At 42.9% G+C, this 26,668-nt stretch overlaps 4 protein-coding genes across 5 annotated transcripts; all 4 read right to left on the bottom strand.

Annotated features, from left to right (window-relative positions):
- Positions 1-786: 786 nt before the first annotated feature.
- Positions 787-6,304, bottom strand: LOC4346021 (uncharacterized). The gene is made up of 4 exons (XM_015795313.3): positions 6,105-6,304; positions 5,226-5,624; positions 1,992-2,409; positions 787-1,254 (listed from the first exon to the last, which is right to left on the bottom strand). Exons 1-4 carry the CDS (start codon positions 6,265-6,267, stop codon positions 1,065-1,067), a joined length of 1,170 nt encoding a protein of 389 aa, XP_015650799.1. The 5' UTR covers positions 6,268-6,304; the 3' UTR covers positions 787-1,064.
- Positions 6,305-10,038: 3,734 nt separating this feature from the next.
- Positions 10,039-13,748, bottom strand: LOC107278396 (serine/threonine-protein phosphatase 7). 2 transcript variants are annotated; one of them, XR_010734595.1, is made up of 5 exons: positions 13,215-13,748; positions 12,219-12,722; positions 10,804-10,939; positions 10,501-10,608; positions 10,039-10,365 (listed from the first exon to the last, which is right to left on the bottom strand). XR_010734595.1 is itself a non-coding variant. In XM_015795410.3 (5 exons), the coding sequence occupies exons 1-5, from the start codon at positions 13,650-13,652 to the stop codon at positions 10,276-10,278; spliced, it is 1,287 nt and encodes a 428-aa protein (XP_015650896.1). In that variant the 5' UTR covers positions 13,653-13,748; the 3' UTR covers positions 10,039-10,275. The 2 variants fall into 2 exon arrangements, 1 of the variants encoding a protein (XP_015650896.1); XM_015795410.3 differs by having other exon boundaries at positions 10,804-10,950.
- Positions 13,749-14,560: 812 nt separating this feature from the next.
- On the bottom strand, positions 14,561-16,450 carry LOC4346018 (uncharacterized). Its single transcript, XM_015793285.3, has 3 exons — positions 16,191-16,450; positions 15,115-15,189; positions 14,561-15,012 (listed from the first exon to the last, which is right to left on the bottom strand). The coding sequence occupies exons 1-3, from the start codon at positions 16,362-16,364 to the stop codon at positions 14,959-14,961; spliced, it is 303 nt and encodes a 100-aa protein (XP_015648771.1). The 5' UTR covers positions 16,365-16,450; the 3' UTR covers positions 14,561-14,958.
- Positions 16,451-19,348: 2,898 nt separating this feature from the next.
- LOC4346017 (3-hydroxy-3-methylglutaryl-coenzyme A reductase 3-like) lies at positions 19,349-24,197 on the bottom strand. The gene is made up of 4 exons (NM_001422632.1): positions 23,160-24,197; positions 22,327-22,508; positions 21,063-21,409; positions 19,349-20,279 (listed from the first exon to the last, which is right to left on the bottom strand). Exons 1-4 carry the CDS (start codon positions 24,071-24,073, stop codon positions 20,037-20,039), a joined length of 1,686 nt encoding a protein of 561 aa, NP_001409561.1. The 5' UTR covers positions 24,074-24,197; the 3' UTR covers positions 19,349-20,036.
- Positions 24,198-26,668: the final 2,471 nt, after the last annotated feature.

Genomic DNA, 26,668 nt, shown 5'->3' with positions numbered 1-26,668 from the left:
ACGAGAGAATCGATAAAGTTTTTAAAAATAGAGGCATGTTCACTTTGATAAAAAAAAACTTTATCAAATTTTAGCATTACCGAAATTTTAGCAAGTATGCTAAAATTTTGGTAACTTACTAAAATTTTGGCAGTATTTCTTATATAGTTACCAAAATTTGGCAGCAAACTAAATGTAGCCCTTTTTTGGCAACTTTACCAAAATTTGATAAGGTTAAAAATGGCATCAAAGTGAACAGGCCCTAGGACTATGGATAAACTTTCAAGGGGCGAAATTTGAATATTTTGAAGAGAATGCATTTCGTAATTTTGGTAGTTCGAAATCAACATGGCAATTCATAAAAAAGAGCATTAAAAAAATCCATCTTTGCCGAAAGAAAATAAAGTCTTAGAATGAGAAAAGCATGTCTCATATTTCTTCTTCACAATGCACAAGTATTATGGGCTGATGGTGATCCATGTCGAAACCAACAATTCTTGCAGCCTCATAAGAAGCCATGTAATTGGCACAATCCTCTTCATGAGTTCGTGCATCAAGAGCTCAGAACTGCAAACACAAGGCCTCTTACTTGACATAATCTTTTTTTTTTTTAGCTACAAATGATGTGCATAGGGAGATTAGCCCAAAAGAAGCCAACAGACAAAACCGTGATACCGATGGGGCTTAAAATTTAGTGGTCAACCGGTAATATAAACCCTGATCTGTTGTGCGAACGGATGAAATTATAGGTCTCGCATTTAAGAACATAGCTGCTAAAATGAATTTCGCCAAGGATAACGGACTGAGTTTTCAGAAGCAATTTGTTATTTGTAGAGAAGATCAGGATACAGCCAGTTCACTATGCGATCATGTAAACAGGCCTGCTCGGTCACGGTAAATTCAAAAAGTGTAGCTTCAGCTAAAGATAAACCTAACAGGCCGTCCAAACAAGGCAACACATGTAAATTACAACAAAACATTTTTGCTCCCGTTCTACGTCTCACTGCCGCATCCTTTGTTGCAAAATGACCGTACTGATATCATGAAAGAGGAATTGTTCCAGAGCGTGTAGCTCCAGGAGCCCCTTATGCAGCTACCCTCAATTTCTGTGTCTTCACCTTCAACCTTTCCATGAATTGAGCATTGGCCTTAAGTCTGTTTTTAACATATGCATTTCTAGCATCATCAGCCAACTTATTGGCCTTGTTTGCATCTTCTACTACAGCATACAATGTCCTCAAGCAATCTTTCCTGTTCTCTTCCCGATGCTCAAACCTGCGGTATTAATCAAATACTTATCAACAATTTCTACAGTGCCACTATATGCTGATGGTAAGATCATAGCACTCTGAAGAACAAAACGGCTCAATGTCATCAATATGTATAAAAGCCAAACAAATACATGACACAATAAAATCACACATCCTGCCAGTAATAGTGGTTCACCACCTTTGCTTAGATCATTGAGACAAAAGGCATCTCAAGAAAGAATGCTATTATTACTATAATACTAAAAAACACTACAGCATAGTAAGATTCTATCAGAACCCAACATACCTTCGGACATTTCCCAAGCAACAAGCACAACTCAATAAGAAGCTTGAATAATTAAGTTGGCAACTTTAAAGAAACCTAACTACCAAATATACAGCAGATGCAAAGTCTGCCGAATTCCCCATATTTCTCCTGTGTAATATGGGCATGCATGTATAACAAACACAAATCCATGTATCTACCCAGCAACCAGGAAACATAAGGTTCCAGAACTAGAATATTTTCAACAAAAAAAGGAAATAGAACTATACAATTTACGAGAATTTATACTCCTCTATTTGCCTGTTTTGCATTTGATAACAGAAAGTAAATTTGTAAACTCCGTCCTGACATTATGTATAGTTCAACACCTTGACTCGGGATATAGCTCAATTTGTCAACAACATTGCTGTATGTGATATACCGCACAATTAAATTAGCATAATATACAAAAGCTGCAAGCAGGAAATCTATCATACCTTTCACTAGTTATTGTGAGTTCATCTTTTCCAGAATTGTACCTATTCCCAACAACCTCACGTAAACGTCGGAAGGCATGTCGTGAAAGTCCCAGCTCTTTGACAGTCACACTGAGTTTAACTTTCCTGTTTTTGGGATGCCATGCATCACCTCCAGGAGCAAAGACAATACGTGACTCCCACCTTAGAACAGGTCCCTCACCAGGTGGATCGTCCAACTTAACACTCTTATTTTCCATTTTAGAAAATTCATCCACGTCAGTTGGGTTCTCAGCTTCCATTAGTTCTGTGCACTCTGAAACCATCTTATCCTCAAACTCTTTGAATAATTCATAAGCCTGCTCAGGTTCAAGCTCTCCCTTCTCACACATGTCCCCCAACTCATTAAATTTGGCCTCCACCTTCTTTTTAATTTCATCTGGACAAAATATAGTGTTTAAAAAATACAATAAAATATGATAAAAGAAGTGCAGGGAAAAAGGAACAAAGGCCCCTAGCTATACAACAGTTATTAGTAATACAACATTACAATAAGATTACTGAACCATGCATGAATTGAAGAGTAGAACAACAGGTCCATATGCAAGAGCCAAGTTTGAAACCTCCTAGTTCCTTGAACAATCAGTACTGTTTAGTTAAACACAAGACTGGTTCCACAGGGCTGCTTAGATAACGTGTTATGTTTAACTTAGATGTTCTACCACAGCCTGGATGGCACGAATAAGTGGGACAAATTGGTCGCAATAACCGCCTACAAATTGGCCATGTAGTTGGGTGTTTGTGGCAAGATCAACATTTTTTTCCCTCTATTTATTGTGCTGGGGTGGAGTACAACTTAGGCATATTATCAACCAATGCCGCAAACGATTCAAGATATCGAAACCACACTGTGAATCCAGGGGGGCGGCGGGAGACCTGGCACTCATTTTGCATAATCTAGCTAAATAGTAGTAGTTAATAGTTGGAAAAGATAGATAGTTGTCACTCATTTTGCCATAATCTAGCTTTTGTGTCTTTTTCTGTTTGTCTAGACTTTTAGATCGAATGATTTTATCACTGCTTATGATCTAACTGCTCAAAAGGCTAAATTAAAATAAATAAATATATGCAGTCTCTTTTGAACTTCTGTCTTTTTATGTTGATATGATATATTACATTTGGGGAACCTTCAAATTCACGTATATTTTTTACTCTTTTTTTAATCATGATCACTTATCAAGTTGGCCCCCCTCATGCCTAAATCCTGGCTTCACCACTGTCAGGCTACCTTCAGGCATTACTTTTTCTCATGCAGATAACAGTCACCAAACATGTCCTAAGTATCATTAACTTTATGTATAAATGTTGCATGGTCTTTTCACATAATCACATGCAGGAATAAGGAATGGCCGATACATAGTACATGTAAACAAAAAGATTCACCTAGTATGGAGACTTCTGTTGCTTAAACAGGAAAAGTGGTCCATAGAGAAGGCCAATGTCCAGGTAACTGATTCAGCAAAAGTTTTTTAAAAAATAGAAATCCCAGGGACGCAACAATTTCTTGGGTTTTCATTATGACTTCAACCAAGAGGTTGAGTTTTGCCCCCTAGCATAGGACTGCAGCAATATTCTACAGGTTTTGCAATCTACAGATTCCCATCTCAAACCCACCTTTTCTAATGAGATGGCATTCTAGTCAGTATCTTTGTAAGCTGAAAATGCCCAGAAAACCCCACTCTTGGATATGCACCGTGAGTCTAAAGAGGTCCAACTCTACAGTATACACACCAAGTCATGGAGTCCTTGAAAGCTTCTGATGACAGCTCCAATAATGGCGCAGGAATGAACATATGCTTGCATTTTTGTTCAAGAAAAAAGTGCTAAAACCAACTGGGCAGCTATGTTCATTCCTAGAAATGAAGGGAACTCGTAACTCACAAGGCCTTTATATCTATATTGTTGCAGGTAATCATGTGCTGGTACTAAGAGGAAGCCAGTCAGATATAGTTGAGAATTGATGTAAAAGCTAGACACGCTACGGTTCAACATACACACTTTAGATAGGTTCAGAATGGGTGCTTATGCTCATAGCTTCTATCCTGAACAATCCACTAGACTGAATACACTAGCATGTGCTACTTGCATAAAGAGTGGTCTATATGTAAAGTCAATCACTTGCTAACCAATTGATCTAAGGGGTGTAATGGATCACCCCATCCTAGGATATTTTATGGGATGATCCTGTAATTCTGTAGGGATGGTCCTAATCCACTTTTTTCTACTACCTTTGTACTCACTAGAGATGAGGTAGTAACACACCAGCTAAGTCCATTGCACAAACTGAACAAAAGCATGAGCAGTGAGTTGGTAGCGTTGAAAATTTCAGTATTGGTATGTAGAACATTTGGAAGTGGAATGGCCAAACGTTTGGTGGCAAAAAACCAAGCTTTTTGGCATGACAAATCCACTTTAAAGGACACTTTAGGTATGTTTAGAGTAAAAAGAACAAGACAACCATGGAAAACATGGCTAGACAACATAATTTGTAATGGATAGCCATTACTCATACTGCCCTTCTGGTCATAAATATTTCACTATTCCATCCAAAGGAAAGGAATGATTTCTTCTTAGGACTAACCCATTTCTTGAACTAAAACATCCCATCACAGCACAAGAACCCAAACTTGCTGGCCATGAATAACCAGGTAGAAAGGAATACGACATCCCAGCAAACAAGAGCTTGCATCCAACCCTCCACAGCATAACATATAGTAGAAAGATGAGAGGAAATTGGATATTTCCCAGATTGTAGACCATAATCTACCGTAGTATAAAATACCATCCCAAGTTGCCATGACTACCTGGGCATTGTAATTTCACTGATTTGTGACAACCAACCTTAAAACTTACTTTGAATACCATTAAACAGTTTTTTTTTCGACGAAAAAACAGCAGGAGAGGCTCCTGTGATTAGATTAATAACCAGAGGTATATTTACAAGAATACCATTAAACAGTTATAATCCAATAAGTTAATCTAAATTCTCCCTAAATTAAGGAAATATTTCAACCACAATGAGTTGATACAGATGACAAGGTAAACCAAAAATAAATAAACTAACAGTCACAGTATCAAACCAAGTGTCCTAGCTACTTTTAGTGGAGCAAATAAAGAATTGTGTTTGGAGAAAAGTTTTACTTCACACCTATTCACAAGAGAAAAGAGTGAGGGTGGGAGACAGATATGACTGACCAGGTAATAGTTTGTCCCAGTGGAGCATGTCCTCCAAAATATTCTCACATTCGTTCATATTACCGAGGTGGCCATTATCCACAGCCTTCTTGATCATCTTATTCCACTTGTCGTCATCCATATTAAAGAACTCGTCACTCTTGATCTTTTTCTCCACATACTGTCTGGCGTTGTACAAGTTGTCCAGCTCCTCATCAGTATCGTGCATCTCCTCAAAGTCGGACTCAAAATCCCTGTCACGAACCTCAGGGAGTGGTTTGCTGCGCAGCTCCTCGATAAGTTCATCGTCCGTCTCGCTGTGCACATCCGCAAGCTTCCGCTCAAGAACAGCCTCTGTGACAGATGGTAGTTCTGCCTCATCGTCCACCCCATAGTAAGTTTCCAACCGCCGCTTCAGCTCTGCAGTCAGAGTTATCGTCATGGACAAATCAAACAGGCCATTTCCGTGCCACAATTAATATTACGGCATAGGAAGATGAAGAACCACGCGAGACTATCTTTGCTCTTTTTTTTTTGCGAACATGCAAAAAGATTGCACGTCAATATATTAGAAGATTACACGACGCAATCAGCCAGACCCGTTTAGGCTATGGGAAGGGAGAAAAAGCAAATGAAAAAAAACTGAAGCTTAGAGAAACTACGGTGGCTAAAAACAGACTTCAAGCAGCCGGAAGGGGCAAGCCACGCTAGACTCCCAACAAGACTATCTTTGCTTAGGAAGCGAGGAAGCATCCAGCAGGGAGGCATTAAACCGAGCAGGTGCAGACTCCGATCTCATCATCAACAGGGGGACCAATTCCGACAGGTGCAAGCAAGGGAATGTTGTTAACAGCTCATTGGCATTTCGCCGAGCAGATGGTTGGAGACGAGAGAAGGTACCTTTGTTTGGGACGTCGGCGGCGGGCGGAGGCGCGGCGTCGTCGGAGAGGAGGCGGCGGGAGAGGAGGAAGGGGAGGCTAGTGGTGGTTGGGGGTCGAGATGGAGGCGGGGAAGGGATGGCGCGGTGGGAGAGGCGGTGGAGGTGCGTCACCAAGCGCCTCATTGCGGCGGGGAAGAGGGGGGAAGAGCGCCCAGGCGCCGGAAGAGAGGAAGGGGGTTTAGGGTTACCACTTACCAGATGAAGCTGGGCCGGGTCGTCAATTGGACACGAGGAGGAGGAAGGAATGAGAGATTTGATAATTTAGACAGTTTAACACTCATATGGTCCTATATGTCATTATCATGAGTGTCAATTAAAGTAATTAGACAACGAAAAAAATATCAAATTATCAAAATTTTCGGAGGGAGAAGATGAAAGGAAGGTCGCTCGCGACGGGGCGGGGCGGCGGTGACCGATGGAGGCGGCGAAGGAGGAGGATGGGAGAGGGGGAGGGGAGGCGGGCGGCAGCGGCTAGGGTTAGGGGTGAGTGGACCGGCGGTGGAGGAGGAGGATGGCTGAGGGAGGGGCGACGGCGGCGCGAGAGGGAGATGGGAAAATTTTGATAATTTGACACTTTTTTTTTGTTATCCAATTGCTTGAATTGACACTTGTGAGGATGACATGTGGGACCATCTGAGTGAATGAAAATGGGCTAGGATGTCAAATAATCAAAACCCATTTAAAGGAGTGTTAAATTATCAAATCTCTCGGGAGATGGAGGAGAGGAAGCGGGCGGCGGCTAGGGTTGGGGGGTTGGTGCGCGTATTCTTGCGAAAAAGACTCTCGGCTTTCTATTTTACAGCGCGGTCCTAACACGTGATTTTTCCCTCCTTCGCATGAAATATCCATTTTTATAAGGGCTTCCATGTAAAATAACACCTCACAAGTACTATTCGCGAGGGACGGTATTCGATTACACGCGAAGCGGAGGTCTTTTTTTTTTGCAAAATTTGCAGCGTGCCTGAGACGCCGGCCTTAAGAGCATTCTATGGCCAGCAGCTCCTCTATCCAGTCCTCCATCCCGTTTTTGGCGCATGGAGGTGAATAAACTACGCTTCAGCAGAGTCTCCATCACACACGCTATCTTTGGAGGTCCTCCAAACCAAGCCCTTCCCAAGCCAAATATAATGGTTCTCTCTCCTCACGCCATCCTCCGACTACCCACCTCTCAATCGAACTCGCGCCACCATCTTGACTGCATACCGCCAGAGAGTAACTAAGTAACTATAGAGAGGAGGTGCATACCGGATTTGAAGGTGGAGATCACCGGAGTAGAGCGCGAAGAGGCGGCGGATCTGGCAGCGAGGTCGCCGAAGTGCCCCGCCATCCTCGCAACCAGCGATGCTCGCAATCCGCGCTGCCCCCGCCATCCCCGCCATATTTCACCTGTGAGGTGTTATATCCTATTAGATGTGAATATAGATTATGGAATTTGGATGAGCTCTTGGGATGTTCTAAAAAGTAAAATTTGTGGTCATCCATTTTACAACGTTTGTATGTACCGCCATTCTAGATGCCTTGGAATTTAATAAAAAGAAAAAGCAAACTATTCCGGTACCTATGATGGGTAATTGAGAGTGTGATTGAGGGGAGAGAATACACAAAACAATGTAAGCCATTAGCACGTAATAGTTAGGTATTACTCCCTCCGTTCTAAATTTCGTTCTAAATTATAGGACGCTCTCTTTTTAAGGAAAATAAACTTGGTAAATTTTGACTAATAATCATACTAACCATATATATAAATTAATGACTTTCTATACATCACTAGATTTATATTTTAAAGAACTTTCATGTGATGCTAATTTCATATTTGTTGGGAACATAATATTGAATAAATTAACGGTTAAAATATATTATTGAAGGCCGTGTAAAAAATATAGGTATTATAATTTGGGACGGATGGAGTAATTATTTTAAATTCGAACAATGGATTAATATGATTTTTATAACAATTCTTTCTATATATTTTTATATAACAAATGATCCGTTTAGCAATTTGGAATATGTGAAGAACGAGGGAGTCTCGATCTACTGCTGTCGAACACAGCCTAGGTTAAAATTCAACTACTTCATCTGTTCCCGAATACAATTACTTTTATATTCAAAATTCTCTTACGAATACAAACATGTCTAAGACACTGATTCTAATACAGTCCAAACATTTTCAACCAATTAGGTGTTTACGAGGGAAATCCAAGTAATTTAAAATTTGAAAACAGAGATAACTAAAAGGGATTTTATTTTCTTAATTTTAAACTTCGTAAACAAGCTAGAAATGCTTGTATGTATTTAGGAACAGAGGGGAGTATAGAATTTTGGTAAAATTCATGCATTCTAATTTCTAAACAAAGTTTACCATCGATATATCGGTAAAAATTTAATAGATCCAATGCCTTCTTTTTTTAGAGGACAACTAGAAATGCTCAACTTGGTGGCATTCGGATCGGACTAACAATTTCGATTGGTGGAGGTTCAAAACTTCAAACGCAATCCCAGAGGTAAGATGATTTCGAGTAATTGTGTAGCTCAAACCTGAAATGACATGGAATTAGGCCTTGTTTAGTTAAAGAAAAATTTTTGGGTTTGGTTATCATATTGGATATACGGACAACACATTTAAAGTATTAAACATAGTCTAATACCAAAACAAATAGACTACCAAAACAAATTACAAATTCCCCCGAGAAACTGCGAGATGAATTTATTAAGCCTAATTAATCTATCATTAGCAAATATTTTACTGTAACATTATATTATCAAATTATAGCGCAATTAGACTTAAAAGATTCGTCTCGTAATTCAAATGCAATCTGTGTAATTATTTTATTTTTTATATTTAATACTTCATGTGTCAGACCATTTGATGTGACAGAGTGAATTTTTTTTTGTTGGAACTAAACACTAAACAGCGCCTTAATCAAAGTCTCTAAAATTCCCCATTTCTCACAAAGCTAGTACACTCCTGCTACCAAGTACAAGCGCGTTCAGAAATCAGAACTGCTGGTGGCGGATGGATCATGGATGGGGATGGCCGGACCACGGATCGGATCGGATCATTCGTCGTCATCGTCGTCGTAGACGACGGCGCAGTCGTCGGCGAGGGGGTTGTGGGAGCAGAAGGGCTCGAGGGGGTCGTCGGCGCCCTGGGCGATGCGGCGGCGGAGGCCGGCCTTCGCCTGGCTCACCTCCTCCACCTCGTCCCACGCCACCCGGCACCCCGCCTCCCCGGCGGCTTCCCCGGCGCACGCCTACGTCGCCTCCGCCACCTTCCGCTCGATCAGCTCCGACAGCGCCGCCTCCTTCCTCGCCGTCCCCTTGTACCTCCACCTCACGAACGCCACCACCAACCGCCGCCTCCGCTGCCGGTGTGAGCACAGCCGTACGGACGCGGGCGATCCGAGCGTGCGGACTCCGGCGGCGGCGGCCGCGGAGAAGAGGGAGGTGAGAGACGGCGACGCCACGGGTAATGCTGAGAAGTGAGCCATGCGTAATTATCAAGGATAGGGAGGACTAATCTAGAAAGTGTACACATCATCATTGGGCCAAGGAGATCGGAGTTTACAAAGCTGCCTCATCAAGTCATCATCAGATACCTTTAATTTTTTTTCTCTCTTTTTTTTTTAAAAAAAAAAGGACTATGGATAAACTTTCAACGGGCGAAATTTGAATATTTTGAAGAGAATGCATTTCGCAATTTTGGAAGTTCGAAATCAACATGGCCATTCATCAAAAAAAAAACATAAAACAATGCATCTTTGCCGAAAGAAAATAAAGTCTGGCAACGAGAAACGCATGTCCCAAATTTCTTATTCACAATGCACAAGAATCATGGGCTAATGGCGATCCATGTCGAAATCCTCTTGATGAGTTCGTGCATCAAGAGCTCAGAACTGCAAACACAAGGCCTCTTACTTGACATAATTTTTCTTTTTGGAGGTACAAATGATGTGCATAGGGAGATTAGCCCAAAAGAAGCCAACAGACAAAAACTTGGCAGACATGAGTACATGACACGAATTTTGTTTTAAAGCCTGCAATATCAGTTTCGGTTGCAACAAAAACTTGTTGGCGTTTCCCTGTTCGGGATGCTAAATACAGTTACACAGTGATACAAGACAAAAGATGTGATCAACTGCTCGCCGAGCCATCGTCCATAGCGCCTAAATTTAACTCTTCATCTGAGTCTATTACATCTTCAAAATCATAGTAGGGATTTGCCTGCACCCAAAAAATATTGTTCTAACAAGATTCTTTTTTTGGGTAGGTAAATCACACCATACAGCTACTTAATAGAATCAAGGATTACTCAATGATAAAATATCAAATGATAGGAATACAATGTACAGCGCATACCTTAGGTCGAGGTTTTACAGCTTCAAAGCTATGGAAAACAGGGGTGGAAAAATCTGGAGGATTGAGGACAATATATGCTCCACAATTGTTGTACCGGTCCTCTGAAGCCTGTACCAATAGACAATATCAAATATGAGAAACAATAGATATGATCAACCAATCATAAAATCAAATCGTTTAGCATGGAATGCCCCAAAAAAAAGTTGAGTAGATTTTCACTTGTGGAATTCATATACAGTATAATGTTTCAATAATAAAAGATTATTTTCAAGGTGAACGGAAAATCATGTGACAGAGAATTACTTGGAACTGTGGATAATCTGGAGCACTGAAAAGAGTTATTAACTTTCCACATTCCACATGATGGTCAATTGTATATCCATTGTCCATTCCTAAAAGATCATGTCGTTTATCTCTTGCATCTGGACCCTCATGTGACCTGATGATTAACTTTGTTCAAATAAAAGAGGAAGTAAGAATATGAATTTAAAATGGACATAGTTGTATGACGGTGAATGGGTGCCTACTCCCTAGTAAAAATGTTAAAGGGACATGCTCAATGTGCTAGCCATTTTCCATACAAATATGCCAATTGATCAAGTTGGGAGGATATATATATCAGTAATCATTCTAAGTTAACACAAACACACAAATAATTAGAAGTTTAGAACCATCTAGCTCTTCAGCAACTGCATTCATGAATTGCAACATATGTGTTCTTTTGTCCATTTTTTAAAGGAAGAAAATTGCTATGTTAGATTCATGCTCGAACTTATAGAAGTAGTTCTACCATATTCAACTAACCAGCCAAAGAACACCTAGAGCTAGACATTGTTGAGTGTGCAACAATCCAAGAAATGCAGCAAGACAGTATGCAATATCAAAAGGGAGTAATAAGCCATGATCCATACAGGTTCAATTTAACCCAAATTATTATGCAAAAGTGTTGTTCAGATGCCATGTTTTAGAAAAAAAAATCATTACGGAAAACAGATTTCTTAGGACTTTTAGGAAAAACAAGTTTTAGATTGCAGGAGGTGCACTTGTGCAGTTGTGCATGGTATCTGTCCTGCATATCCTGCATAAGAGTGATGCTCATTGTGTGTACCACAATATGCAATGAACATGCCCTTGGCCAACAAACATAAGTGCCCATTAGATCTGATGCATTCAGAGATTAACACTAAGTGTAACAGAATATATATTACTAAAAGCATCACTGCATAGATTTTTTGGGTAGTACTAATTTTAATTTGTTGGTATTGCCTACATTCACATCATGTATTTCAAATTGACAAAACAATCACTATGGATACAACAACCCTTTGGGTTAATTAGATTGGTTCCATGATAAATACAAAAAGGATCCAAACCAGAAACCATATATGTCCACACTTGGGAATAGCATGACACCTTACATATGGCGATGTTTTTGCACAACTGCCCTGCTTCTCTAATCTTTTCAATCTGACGAGATGTAGTATGGTGTAATTGTTGTATATCAAACATATTCAATACTGAATAGATAATGTACGGCAGATATAAAAGGTATGGAAATGTGACACTGGAAAAGAACCATGAACTATTCAAATTGTATTATAAGATGCAAACATTAAAGGACCATAAAAGCATAGCAATACTTAATAACTTAACAACAAAAATTCAGTTCACCAGATAGTTCTAATGATAAAAGAGATAATAAATGAGTGACAACAAACCTTTAAATTATTTGTATATAGAAACTGTTGAGTGATATCTGGACCCCAAAGCAAGCCAATGCCTCTTTCTTTATTTGAGGAAAGACCCATCTCCAAAGAAGGATCAGACCAAAGAACATCACCAGGAATCAAATTTGAGCCCTCCCATGGAGGGTCGAGAACAGTTCTCCTTGCTTTCAATAACTCATCCAAGGATCCGAGCTTCATCAAAGTTGGATCAACAGAGGAATTTGCTTTGTATTTATTCCCCTTCTTTCCCTTTTTTGTTCTTTTTGATGGCATTACAATCGTCCCACGGAAAATCCCTCCATGAGCAGTGTAGACGCACCCTGCTATTATTGTTGCTAGAGGAAGGTCTTCAAAACATCTTAAGAACTTCCGATAAACTTGAGGACCTTGACCTTTGTATTTAAAATTTACCTCTTGTTCAAAACCATATACTGATGTACAGTACTTGGATTCATGATTTCCCCGCAGAAGGAACACAGAATTCGGAAGCAAAACCTAACAGATACAAAGCAAGTTTATGACCATTAGCTGATAGTTTAAATCCCCTGATTTCTGAAGATGGTTAGTTTAAAACAATTAACCATATGCTTCTTTGCTCTTGTGAAGATGGCTATGCATGCTAGTGTGCTAAAAAATTTCAACCTTTCATATATGTATGTATTACATTTACAGCTACAGGGTGTTCGGAATTGTGGTAATATTGTTGAATTTCATTTTAGGAATTGGAGCTCAGAATTTACTCTTAAGATAAATCTGGAAACCCATCTAGAGAGAACAAAACATATACTGGTCAAATGTCAAGTTCAATTGAACCAAAAGTTCATCCTATTTGAAAAAAAAATTGAAGCTATAATATCAGTACAAAGCATAACTAATATCTATGGCAGTGGATTTCCATCTATTTAATCAATTAAACATAACGAGGGAATGATGCCTTTAAAGCAATCTGCTTAACATAATGGAGTAGAATCAGGATGAAGGATCCACCTTCCAAGCCAGGAGGAGGAGGAAGGTCTCGAGTCCCCAGGCGCCGCGGTCGACGTAATCCCCATTGAAGACGAAGACGCGGTCGTCGGAGGGGAACCCGGCGTCCCGGAGCAGGAAGATGACGTCGTGGAGCTGGCCGTGGACGTCCCCGACCACGACGACGGCCTGGTCGGGCCGCGGGTCCACCCGCACGAGGTTGGGCTCCCGGTGCAGGATGACGGAGGCCGCGAGGACGAGCCGCTGGACGAGCGCCGCGGGGAGCACGTCGGGGAGCCGGTCCGCGGGGAGGCTGCGGGAGCACCAGTCCAGCGTCGCCGTGAGCCCCGCCACCCACTCCCGCGTCAGCGCGCCGTCCTCCGGCCACGCGACGGGCGGCGGCGGCGGGTTGGGGGACGGGGAGGGGGAGGGGTCGTCGGCGGCGGCGTCCGGCTGCGACATGGCATGGATCGCCGTCGCCGCCGTCGGATCGGGAAGGGGGGGAGACGCTGTTTGCTTGCAGTGGGGTTCGAAGCTGACGCGGCGGCCAAAGCGAACGAAACAGAAGAAAAGAACGGATTTGCTATTTTATTTGCGATAGCTTTTTGAGTTTTTGTATCTTTCGAGTTTTTGTTAGCAGAATCCTTGCGTCAAAAAAAAATCAAGATTCGTGTTTTTTAATCTACTCTCTCCATTTCAGGTTACAAGACGTTTTGACTTTGCGTTAAGTTTGATCAAGTTTATAGAAAAAAGTAGTAACATTTTCAACCCAAGACAAATTTATTATGAAAATATATTCAATTATTGATTTGACGAAACTAATTTAGTATTATAAATATTATTTTATTTATCTATAAACTTAGTTAAATTTAAAATAATTTAACTTTGACTAAAATCACGTCTTGTATCCTGGAATGGATGGAGTAACTTGCAGTTACATCCAGTTACAGAGTACTTATATTTAGATACAATGTATCTGAATTGGATTTTTACGGTTGTTTTTGTTTATAGATTTATGGTTTTTTGACATGTTTGTTTCTCTTTCTTTTATTTCATTCAAACAGTCTATGGAAAAATTGGTACGAAAAAGGAAAAAGGAAAAGCAAAGGGTAGCGTGGCCGCGTGAGCTAAAGAGAGGAGAAAAGGCCAAAAGGGAGACCTGCCATTTGGTTTGAGACATCAAAGTTTCAACGGTTCTCAATGTTTGCTGCTGAATCTTCCAAATGCCAATGCTTTTTTTAAACGAAAAGGTTGTTGAATCTGCCAATTACGCTATATTTTCAATGGTTAAGATATCCAGATTAGACGTATTCAAACTGACAATAGTTGGAACACTTCTTACTTTCACATAAATATTTATCGGTTGACAGTAGCAGAAGTTCTGAAAGATTTATTGCAAACAGAAAAAGGCAGATGTATAGTAGTACTATAGCACAAGTGCACAACCCACCGACGACTGTGCGTGTCTGTGTGCGTTGCTGTTTCTTAAACATGTAAACATCTATGGCTAGCAAAACCATACAAAGATGACCCTATTCTGAACGCATTTACATTCCTCTTGTCCAGCCAGTTTAGGCAAACTGCATCCAAATACACACTAGTGAACTCAACACTGTCCAGTTCTGGTTTGGTTGCATGTAGAAGCAACGAATTTATGAAATGTTTCATCTTGCAGCATCAGAACTGCAGTAAGATCATCCTCCTTGTCATGTTGCCCCGAAAACTTGTATGGAGTGGGGCGTTTTGGTACAATATATTCTCAGATGTGCTAGTTGTCAGATTTTGTAGGATCCTTCTTCTTCCCATAAATTAGGCCAGTATCCTGGTCATTACACAAAGTATTAGCATAAGGAAATAGTTCAAATGACCTGTTGTGGAACAATTTGTTGCTGTCTCAGATCGAGAGTAGATGCGGCGAGGCTACCTGGGGGTCAGGAATTGGCTTTCGTTTCTCAACATAACGGTAAGGATCCGAAGCAGCAGCCAGCGCAGCTCTCTCCTGCGGGGAAACACATCATTTTTCGAGCCAATGGGAGAACATAACCAGATTTAACAAAAACAGAAACTTGGGAAGAGAGAAGGAACAACAAACAAGGGAACAGCAGTGAAACATTCAGGCAATGTTCCACCAGTAACATATTCAGTGAAATGAAAGGCAGCCAGATTATGACCGTGAGATATCATCGATAAGAGAAATATAGCTGCCCAGTTATTCTTTTTGTTAGAGAAAAGACAAGAGCATCCGTTCTCTGAGTTTGTTGCTTTGACAAACCATGTTGTCTTAGTACAAAACTGTTAGCAGTTAACCGATGCTTCAGAACACAACTTTAGATAGTTCGATGGATAGTACTATTTTACTCTAAAAAAAGCCGAAGATAGACTCCTATCACCGAACTGAACATGTTCTACTAGACAAGATGAACCCACATGAGCTATTACAACATTTATGTTCGGGTTTAGTGCTTGTTTGTGTCTAGCTAGTACTTTCTGCAATATTTCTCCAAGAAAATCCATTGTATCTCTCATGTTCCAAAGTCAAAATATGACTATGTAATCTCTGAAATTTTTTTTAATCAGCTATTAACACCATTAGTTTCACACTATGGGTATAATAAAAGCAACAACAGTAACTAATACAATTATCGTGAATGAGGATCAGCTGCTACGGATGCTCAGAGCAAGAACATATACACACTAATAGCTGCACATTAGCCGGTAAAGTGAGCGATCCCACAACAATTAGCTAGAGAAAATACTGCACAACGCTTGTTAACCAGAATCTCGCCATGCCGAAAATCCATAAGCACACACGCATGATTTACCCAGTTGCCGGATTCGATCGAACAGGGGCATGGACAGGAGCAATGTGCAGATGTGAGCAGCAGCACACACAAACCCCCAAATCACGAATCCAAAGCACCAATCGATGCGAGCTCGAGCTACGCGCGAAACACAGGGCTAGGGATATGGGGAAGGGAAGTGGGGGGGGGGGGAGCTGACCTCCTGCTCCTTCTGGAGCTGGCGCGCCGGCCTGACCCAAAGGTAGTAGGCGAGGGTTCCGGCGACGGCCCACGACGCGAGGTTACTCCACCCGCGGAGCCCGCCCAGCGCGTTCCCCACGAACGACCTCGTGTTCCCCACCGTCCGGCTCCACCCCCTCCCCGCCGGCGCCATCTCCCTCCTCCTCTCTCGCTCCGCCACTCGTCGCCGACGACGACGACGCCGCCTCTCTCGCTCGTCGGCAGTCGGAATTGGTCCGCAAGAAAGGAACCCGCGGCTCGTCCTAACGCAGTACGAGATCTCTTCCGTGTCGGCCCATGAATCGGCCCATAGGGTGCGGCCCAGTGTTATGGCTACCGAAAGAGATTGGAAGCAACCAGCCCATGAGCCCATATTAGTAGTATATTTTACGGGCCTTTGAATAAGTCCATTTCCATTCCTCGTCTCTCCGTCGGGTTTAAATCGTATCCCTAAACTACAATACTACTAGAAATCGTGACGCCTAACTTACAAAACCGGGTTAAATTAGTTTCCATGGCAGTATGGATGGCTGGTTTTACAGACATAGCATCCTAGTTGGCAAAAAGGAAAATAAGAAAATGTGTAGGACCCATGTGTCAGCGAAACATATCATCCTTACTTCATTCTCTACCCCTCTCCTTTGGTTCTTGCTATTTGTCTTGAAGACGACAAGGACTCAGCGGTGGTGGCAAATGGCTCACCAACCCGTTGGGGGGAAGACGTCAATAGCCACCATAGGGTTGGAGCTCATGTCTCGCCGTTGAGCACTGACCGCTTCAAAAGGGGCATCGAGCCCCCGCCTCGATCCTTCATATCGAGTTACTACAACTTTAGAGGACCATCAAACCCCCTTCTTCCATCCTTTTCCTACGCCGTGACCCCATCCACTTCGGTCGCCTACTATCGCCGTAGCCTTCCCGCGGATGGCTAGCAAGCTCGAGCTCGTCGACTCCCTTGCCTCCTCTTCTTCTTCTTCGTCACTGTGGGCCACTGAAGCCTCCTCATTGCCAACCTCCCACTGTAGTTGCCATCTCTCGCGGACAGGCTCGTCGACCGCCGCCCCTCTCCCCGCGGGCTAGCTCCTGGGAAGAGATGGAAGAGGTGGAGAGATGAGGGAAGAGAAGGGATATGTTAGGAGAAGTGAAACTTCATTTACATGTGGTCCCATATGTTCTTTTAATTTTCTATTTGTTGATTAGGATGCCAGGTTAGCCACAACAACCATTCACACTGTTATGGAACTTGATTTGGATGGTTTTACTATATGTAGATTGAATATTTCTGGTATCATGGTTTAAGGGTAGTATCAATCAAACTCAAAAGAAAGATAAGGGACAACAGATAGACTTAGGTTGCGTTCGGGAGGAGGGGTGGCATGCAAACAAAGCATGTATTATTGCATAATTAACTAAGTATTTACACTTTTTTCAAAAAATAATTAATATTATTTTTTAAAATAACTTTCGTATATTTTTTTAAAAAACATATAATTTAACCGTTTGAAATACATGCGCGTAGAAAACGAGAGAGGTGAGCCTTGGGATGACCTGTGGGGTGTGTATTGCTGGCAGCCAGCGTCGATCGCCGATGACCCCACGGGCTGCGCCGCAGCGACGGACCACTCGTCTCACCGGCCACGAGTTGGGCGATCCTCCTCGACCTCGAGATCTGCGCTGCAGCGACGACGGATACGGTCGTACAGCACTACAGCCCGCGCCCCGCAGTGGGGGGCGAAACGAGTGGACGGCATCAACGCGTGCGTGCAGTACGGGAGGCACCTCCACCGCAAGAAAGCCCGCGCGCGGCCCCCGCCGGCGTACGTGGGGGCGGTCACCGGATCTCGCGAGATTTCCCTGCAAACGCCACGCCCCCTGCGCCCCCGCGGCCTCCACACTGACTCCACTGGCCATGTGCCATGCCATGCCGCTTGCCATTTGCCGCCGGCCGGCCGGCCAACGTGCGGTCACATGCCCCACACGTCTCACCGCCCCCGCCCGTGCATCGCCCCGTGCCTGCCTGCCTGCCTGCACGGTTGCTTCCGCGCAGAGAATCTCCATTAGACTAACAACACAAACAGCCACGCCGGGCGCGTCCCCGTGATGGTGATGTTTCTGCCTCGCTCGCTGCCGAGAACAAGCACCGGATCGGCTGCTGATCGCTGGAGCTAAACCAAACTAGTGGAGTACTTGACACGATTAACTTTTTAACCAATATTTAATTATTTATCTTATTTTAAAAATTTTGTGTAAATATAAAAATATTTAAGTCACGCTTTAAGAACATTTGATGATAAATCAAGTCACAATAAAATAAATAATAATTACATATTTTTTCAATAAGATGAATGGTTAAACATATCTTAAAAAATCAACGGCGTCATATACACCCTCCATCCAAATAAAAGCTATAACCTATCCTAACACAATGCTTGTCCTAACTTTATTGTCATAGGATAGATCACATCCTAGACTACTAACTCCTTCCCATATTACTTATCTTTTTGAGTTTTTGTTTGTCAATGTTTGATCATTCGTCTTATTCAAAAAATTTTGGAATTATTATTTATTTTGTTTGTCATTTGCTTTATTATTAAAAGTATTTTACATATGACTTATCTTTTTTTATATTTGCACTAATTTTTCAAATAAAACGAATAGTCAAACGTTGCAAATAAAAAGTCAAAAATATCATCTATTATGAGACGGAGGGAGTTTTTTTTTTTTACGCAGAGAGTATAAATTAGGCCTAGATCACTAGAGCTGAGGTGAGCCCGAGGACCATGGCCCATGAGGATCGGTTTCTCCACGTCATGCCAAATGTTCATCCAATTAGATATGCTAAATGTTTCCTGAAGGGACAGGGATGCGTGTGCACATACCACTACACACATATGCATACGTATTTCTCGACACGTGTTAATGCCTTGCAAGTGACTTGTGACTAGACGCTCGCGCACTACCTCTCACTATGAGCACACCAACTGAGCAACGCTCAATCCTTAGACATGCCAAATGTGAAATGTTCACCGAGTTAAACATGTCGAATTGTCGACTGTCGAGGATATAAACAATTTCTATTATTAAAGGAAAACCAGACATGCTAGTGAGGGAGATGATGATAGAGGCGCGTAAGAGTGTGACACTTCAACGTCTCGACCATTCATTCAGATCCCGGAATTGGCCAGAGAATCGGTACAAAAAGGAAAGAAACAGAGAGAGTTTCATACACAATGGAGAGGAGCCACTTAGCAACACATCTTTTTTTACAAAATTACCACATCACTAAGCTTCGACAGGGTTCTGAGTTCTGACCGACGAGGAAATAATGGAGAAAAACTACTCAAAAAAGGATTAAAACAAAGCGAAAGTAATTACTAAAGCAAAGCTGGAAAGTGGACAGCTTCGTGAAGCAACGAGGGAGGCCCGTCGTCCACCAGTAGTCCAGTACCTACCAACCATGGCCTATTTTATCAACATTATTGTTTATGAACACCAAGACCAAAGTTAGCCTCCCAGTTGTAAAATGGGGTCGATGACAGCACGCCGGAGAACGACCGGTTTCATGACTCAGCAGCAGACCGGCCAATACCACCAAACATCAAGAAATAAGTAGCACAAACCTCGGAACAAGAACTGTTTGTATCAGCATCAGCAGCCATGACGATGTCACCGTAAACTTCACTGTCCTTCACTTTTGTTTGATGAGCCCTTGACCTCTTAAGAAAGCCACCCATTTCACAGGACATGAAATTCACTTCATTCTGAATCTATCCATTTTTTCTTTCTTTCTTTCCAATGCAACGATCCAAACCTCGAACTACTAGGACTAGGAAATCACCTTGGACATGTCTTTGCTGGACCTGTTGTATTTCATGTGGCTCTTGACAAGCTGGCCTGCGGCGAGTGCAGATAGGAGGGACAGCTCCCCGGCAAGGACACCACCTGCCACCACGGTGGCCAGGAGCCTCGCGTTTGATCCCGGGGATTCCCTGTTCGCGCCTTTCACGCCGAGCAGGTCCAAGCAAGCAGCCTGTGACGCCAGCTGAGTCCCTCCCCCAACTGTGCCCACCTGCATTTTTCAAAAAGAAATGCAACATGTTAATCATTTTTGTACCTGATATGCATGCTTTAAGTGTCATTATGCAAGTATCTTAGGCAGCACACTGTCGGTATATGCTCTCAGAAACAAACAACAAACATGAAGAAGGATAGAATACGCGATCCCACCTCATCCTGACAAGGCACAACATCACAATAAGCGACTAGAGTTACGTTCAAAACCTGCTTGAGCCAGCGGGTTGCTAGGAAAATCAAGCAAGAAAGATTCCTTTTCGTTGAGAAGACATGGAAAAGATTTCTCTGATAAAAACAGCTGATTGAGCTGACGGAGAAGTGTAACCGTAGCCAGAATGCCGACCGTGTATAGCGAATGTAGAACAATAGGAAATATCGCAGTCTGTACCCTGTAGAGCTACGATAACGTGGAGGTCAGGTAAGGACATTTGAGCCTATATAATTTGGTTTCAACACATTTCATCAGAGTCAAGTGGTAACAGGGGGTGCAGTACTGGACACCATGGACAAGCAGGTTGAGATGGCAGTAAATCAATTTTGCATGATACCAACATTGATTATGGACAGAGTTTTGCTAAACGAAAACGGTCAACAATTCATGGCAAAGGATGTGCAAGCTAAGCATTAGCACACATTGGGGACCATAAGAAACGTGCAGAGCATTTCTTGCCAAATAAAAACCAAAGTAGGGGCCAACATATTTTAGGTAAAGTGTGTTATCAGCACAAAACCTGGATATGCTAACGCTTAACTATAAAAAATGATATTGTATGCATACCTCAATTGATGGCATAGTAACGGAGATGTGAAGGTCTCTGCCATCATTTACAGCTTCCAACATTGTGATGCAGTGAGAGCTTTCCACATTCTGGGCAGGATCCTGCCCAGTGGCTATGAAGATTGCAGTTACAATATTGCTAGCATGGGCATTGAAACCCCCAAGAGCCCCAGCAACAGCTGAACCAGCAAGATTCTTGATCACGTTGAGCTCTACCAACGATTGCACATTGGTCTTCAGCACCTTTTTGACTACATCCTCCTTGATTACTGCCTCACAAACCACAGATTTACCGCGCCCTTCGATCCAATTCACAGCAGCTGGCTTCTTGTCAGAGCAAAAGTTACCTGGTTTCATAAGCTTAAGATTAATGGAAGAACATGAATCATGAAAATGTGGTAGAAATTTTCAGCCTGGTTTAGAGTAGCCTGATGCTGTGCAGCCTAGAGTTCAGACCAACAACCCTGTTGTTGATCATGTCTGTACCCTGTAGCCCTTTCTCAACCTCAATAAATTCAGCCGGTCCAACAATAAATATATTTATTAGAAGATATTGAACATTGGGTTGTATTCGGATATTTGACAGGCACACTTGGTTTTACTAATCAGGTTCATATTGTTGAGTTATATGCTCTCTGTTAAGTTAGTGAAGTCAGTTATATACTAGTACAGCCAAATAAGATATGCACAATACACTGGAGCTGTTAGCATTCTAAAAACAAAAGGATGCAGTTACGTGCCTGCATCAAATGTCATCTCTTTTGGTTTTTCTTGAGCAAACTATCTCCTGAACATTCAAGTGTGCATGAAGTTCAGAAAAAGTTCCAGCTAATGTGTATATTAATTGAAGTCATCAGACCAAGCGCGTAAAAGAATGTGCCTTTTTACCAATAAAGCAAGCTTTCAAAGTCCTGTCACTTTCTAAATCCTGTCATTTGAACAAGTGTGCCGTAATGTAATTGATCATTCTACATCATGCCGAGTTGGCTCACTAACCGTCTGGTTTTAAAGGGCTTAGTTGCAGAGAACATGCGCATATTTCAGCATTTTGATGTCATCTTCAAGGTACTTCTTACTTGTATATTGCCAAAAGGTTGTTCAGTCTTATTGTTATTCGAACATTCTTGCCATGGTTCTCTTTCAACTATGATAGCGTTTTTTTTTCGTACAAGTATTAAGTTCAGTACAAAATTATAGCCAGATGACCAGCAGAATCTGGTGTGGATTATTTGTGCAAAAGAGGCAGAGGAGCAAAGCTGCTTACCTGAGATGCTAATAACATCCATGTCAGGGAAGTCATCTTGGAGGTAATCCAGCACATTCTGCACGCCCTTGGAGACCATATTCATCCCCATGGCATCCCCCGTGCAGCAGCTGAATCTCATGTACAGGTTCCTCCCAGCCATGGCACATTGTACCCCTTGCAGCCTCGCGAATCTACTGGACCTGCTCAAATTTGAAATTTTGAGTACAATTCACTCATCATGTCATAGTTCATAAGAGTTCTTTTGCAAAATAATTGCGCCATACCTGTAACTTGCGACATAGTACATAAGAATTCGGTTGGCTAGTATACAACAACTAAGGCAGTGTTTGGCAAATGTCTAAGGGAAATGATTTCCCACCCCTCTTTAAATCTTAACCATTCATTCTCCCTCATCCGTTTAATCCTAACCCTTCATTCATTTCCCAATCCTAATCCCACCCCTCATTTCCCATTATCCAAACACAACCTAAGAGTAAATATGAGTTGGACGATCATTTTCTTTGGCTAGTACTCCAGTAATTAACTGATGCTAACTAGTGACATAGCGAAGTATGGTACCACGAGAAGAGCATTAATCCTGTGCCATTTGCCGTACTAATTCGGAAAAGGAGAGGAGCATTAATCCTGTACCATTTGCCGTACTAATTCACAAAAGTCAGTTGAATAGGACGAATGAGACTTATGCAGCAGTCAGCTATTAATCAAAAAGCACATTGCCATCTACACCATTCATCTCAAAAAAACAAAAAAAAACATCTGGCTATGAATATGAACAATTGATGGTTTTTATTTGGGACGGAGGGAGTATGGTTTATGGGTGAATGTTGTACCTATTGAAGACCATGGAGAGGGTATTGAAGTTGACAGAATCCTCCAAGAAGGCCTTGAGCTCGGCGGCGCGGCGAGCGGTGGGGAGGCGGGCGACGGGGGCGCGCGTCATCCCGTCGCGGAGGACGACGCTGACGGCGCCGCCGGACTCGGCGATGGCCTTGCAGCCGCGGTTCGTGCTGGCGACGAGGCACCCCTCGGTGGTGGCCATGGGGACGTAGAACCGCTGGCCGTCGAGCAGGAGCGGCCCGGCGATGCCGACGGGGAGCTGCACGTACCCCACTGGGAGCTCGCAGCACTGCCCGAGGATCGAGGCGTAGTCGAATCCGTCGAGCGGGAGCCCCTCGATCTGCCTCCCGGTGATCCGCCGGACCGCCTCGCGCCGGATTCCGGCTGCGCGGCGGCAATCCCCGAGCTTGGTCTCCAGCACGTAGGAGGGGACCTTCCCGGCAACGACCGACGACACGATCTCCTCGTCCTCCTCCGGCATTCTCTCCCGCGCGGCATCGTCGTGGGGGCTACCCAGCAGCGAGCACTGCGCCGGAGAAGAAGGCGGCGGCGGCGGCGCGACGGCCGCCGCCGCGGAGGAGCCACGGGCGGGCCCGACAAGGAAGTCCTCCTCCTCGTCGTCGCTGGAGGAGACGATGGACTGCACGAAGGCGATGCCGAAGAAGCTGAGGAGGTAGATGAGCGAGGCGACGAGGCCGAAGATGGCGAGCATCTCGGCGAGCCCCACCACGTGGAGCGGCGTCGACGACCGGATCTTCTCCCGCCACCGCCGCATCAGGTACGCCAGCGACGCCGCGAACAGCGCCGAGAATATCAGGTTCGTGTGCCGGATCGGCAGCGGCAGCGCGTCGCCCGCCTGCACCCTCCCGGGCGGCGGCGGCAGCGGCGCCCTGCGGCGCACCTCCATGGCACCAGCGAGCTAGGCAAGGCAAGGCACGCCGCCGCCGCCGCCGCGCCGGTGGCCGCCGCGAGCGCGAGGTGGTGGGGGAGCGGGTGTGTCGGGGCCTCGAGGCGCGGGCGGCCACGGGGGAGTATTGGGGGCCGGGGTAAGATGGGCCCTTTTAATAAGCGGATTAGCCGAGCGGGCCCCGGCCCATTCCCGGTGCGATTACCGCCGCTTCCCGGGCCCACTTAAAAGGTCTTGTTTGGCAAAGTGGAAATTTCCTTACGATCAATCACCGTATGACAAGGATTATCGCCTCCGTCTACCAATATAAGCATTTTTTTTCTGTGTAGCTGACTATCTTCATCTAAGAGCAGGTCCAATAGCAGTCAGCTATAAACACATCTAAGAAGAAAAAGAAGGAAAAAGAAGAGCAGCGAACTACAGATTTATAGCAAGCTGCAGCACGGATTTCAAGATGTAATGTGTTTATGATACGTGAGACCAGATATTAATAGTGTAGTATATGTACATGGTCCTATCTGTCATACACACATTGCGTTATAACTGGCTTATACTTCCTCTGTCCCATTTTAAGTGCAACCATAAGTTTTCATGCCCAACTTTAATCGTCCGTCTTATTTGAATTTTTTTTATAATTTGCATTTTTATTGTTATGGGATGATAAAATATGAATAGTACTTTATACGTGACTTACTTTTTCATTTTTTTCAAAAAAAATTCAAGTAAAACGGACGATTAAAGTTGTGCACGGAAAATCATGGCTGCACTTAAAATAGGACGGAGAGAGTAGTCTGGTATTGTAACTGCTCTTATAGGTAATTATGGTAAGAATTGACTAAATTGATTATAAATGTTTTGGAGCTAGTAGTTGTCTATACTATTAAACTTGCTCTAAGTACGCCAAGCACTAATAGGTGTTACAGTTTAAGAAATATGATACCTATCACAAGACATACCTCACTCCCATTAGGAAAACCTATGGCACTAAAAAGTCCGAAGAGTGAGAGCGAATGGAAGACTTTGAATGAGCTGAGAGAGTTGTGTAGCCGCCGGGGGTACTATTTGGGGACAACTTGCATGAAGAAGAAAGATGATATGGTGACAGCAGTGCTAGAAGTACAACTGCCAGAATTACGGGCATCTACTATCAACTAGTTACTTGGGTACCGGTGATACACCCTAGGATACCTTACCTATTTAGAAATTTACGCCTCGCTGCGAGCCTTTCCAACGAACCAAAACTATGTAGTCTCTGACGCTACTACAACGCTTTGCTAACTCGAAGCACCTCGCTATGAGAATGACGCTTCGCTAACGCTCGGCTAAGTCGTCGAACCCTCTCGCTTTCTTCGCACATATTTTCTTTCTCCCCTTTCCACCGGTAGGACCTGGAGATTTCTTGGTTCATCATGCTATTGCTTTAGGTTTGCATACAACTACATTGATTTTAGTAAAGGATACTTTAGATGCACTCGGTTCCAAATTAATGCCGGATAAAAAAGATTTTGGATATAGTTTTCCTTGCGACGGTCCAGGTCACGGCGGTACTTGTGATATTTCTGCTTGGGACGCGTTTTATTTGGCATTTGAAATAGATGTCCGAGTTATTACGTATATCATGATCGATACAGAAATCGATCGGATCAATGCCCCCTCCCTGTTCTAGAAAGAAAGGCCGAACAAGCGTTGGAATGGTCAAAGGGACTGCTTCGGTACATACATTAGGAAGGAGGCTAAATACAAAACAAGAGTCTACGCTCGCTTTTGTTCTGCTGCCAATGGACTAAAGACTTTCCCAACCCATATGAGTACTGTTTTACCTAATCCAACTCCCCCAAATAGTCTGAGTTTTCCTCCACGCCGATAAGGAGCTAAAAGATCGACCACCTTAATACCAGTTGCAAAGATGGATAATTTCATATCTAACTCGATAAAGGCGGGTGCGGATCTATAAATAGAGATTGTGAACTTTACAAATTGACAAGGCTAAAAGTACCGCTCAAGATACTTCTTCGTCTATTTACAGAACGCATAATCCATTCCGCTCACCACCACGGTCTGCGAATATGCAAAGGTGAGGTCGGGTCTACAATCATGCAAAGGTTATATGCTCAACCGTCTAATTTTTGTTATAAATTCTTCCACCCGCTATTTGGTTCATGTTTCTCCATGAATCTTAGATGATAATGACTTGTTCACTTTGCTACCATATTTAACCTAATTATTTTTTAGTGATCAATATTTTGGTAAGTTTCTTTTCATATGACCATTACCAAATTTTGGTAAGCCAACGTTGCAAAAAAATGGCCAATTTTAGCATCGTCAAATGTTAGTATGGAATTTTATCAACAAAGTGAACAAGCCTTGCTTATAAGCATTTTGGTTCTTAATCTGCATCCGACCAATAGAGATATAAAACTTTGCATAATTTAATTTTGAACAATATTTAGCTAATTTTAAACACATCTTGCATAATTCAAAACTTGTTCCAAATTACATAAATACGAAATGCCAAAATAAAGTTTGCAAAATTGGAAAACAAATAACCGAACATTCGTAGAATTTAGAAAGTTTCTTTATATAAGATTAACATTA

This window comes from Oryza sativa, chromosome 8 (genome assembly GCF_034140825.1).
Source record: "Oryza sativa Japonica Group chromosome 8, ASM3414082v1".
In the NCBI taxonomy this organism is placed as follows: Eukaryota; Viridiplantae; Streptophyta; class Magnoliopsida; order Poales; family Poaceae; genus Oryza; species Oryza sativa.
This window is presented reverse-complemented; position numbering and strand designations above follow the sequence as displayed.

Excerpts from the sequence above, each read along its gene's own strand:
- LOC4346017 (NM_001422632.1), bottom strand. The coding sequence starts at position 24,073 with ATGGAGGTGCGCCGCAGGGCGCCGCTGCCGCCGCCGCCCGGGAGGGTG. Across the intron at positions 21,410-22,326 it reads GGATGTTATTAGCATCTCAG|GTAACTTTTGCTCTGACAAG; the intron begins GTAAGCAGCTTT and ends TTATGAAACCAG. Across the intron at positions 20,280-21,062 it reads TTACTATGCCATCAATTGAG|GTGGGCACAGTTGGGGGAGG; the intron begins GTATGCATACAA and ends TGAAAAATGCAG.
- LOC4346018 (XM_015793285.3), bottom strand. The coding sequence starts at position 16,364 with ATGGCGCCGGCGGGGAGGGGGTGGAGCCGGACGGTGGGGAACACGAGG. Across the intron at positions 15,190-16,190 it reads AGCTCCAGAAGGAGCAGGAG|GAGAGAGCTGCGCTGGCTGC; the intron begins GTCAGCTCCCCC and ends GTTTCCCCGCAG. Across the intron at positions 15,013-15,114 it reads AGCCAATTCCTGACCCCCAG|GATACTGGCCTAATTTATGG; the intron begins GTAGCCTCGCCG and ends TGTAATGACCAG.
- LOC4346021 (XM_015795313.3), bottom strand. The coding sequence starts at position 6,267 with ATGAGGCGCTTGGTGACGCACCTCCACCGCCTCTCCCACCGCGCCATC. Across the intron at positions 5,625-6,104 it reads CGCCGACGTCCCAAACAAAG|AGCTGAAGCGGCGGTTGGAA; the intron begins GTACCTTCTCTC and ends CTCTGACTGCAG. Across the intron at positions 1,255-1,991 it reads CTCACAATAACTAGTGAAAG|GTTTGAGCATCGGGAAGAGA; the intron begins GTATGATAGATT and ends TTAATACCGCAG.
- LOC107278396 (XM_015795410.3), bottom strand. The coding sequence starts at position 13,652 with ATGTCGCAGCCGGACGCCGCCGCCGACGACCCCTCCCCCTCCCCGTCC. Across the intron at positions 12,723-13,214 it reads TCCTCCTCCTGGCTTGGAAG|GTTTTGCTTCCGAATTCTGT; the intron begins GTGGATCCTTCA and ends TGTATCTGTTAG. Across the intron at positions 10,951-12,218 it reads TATATACAAATAATTTAAAG|TTAATCATCAGGTCACATGA; the intron begins GTTTGTTGTCAC and ends ATTTGAACAAAG.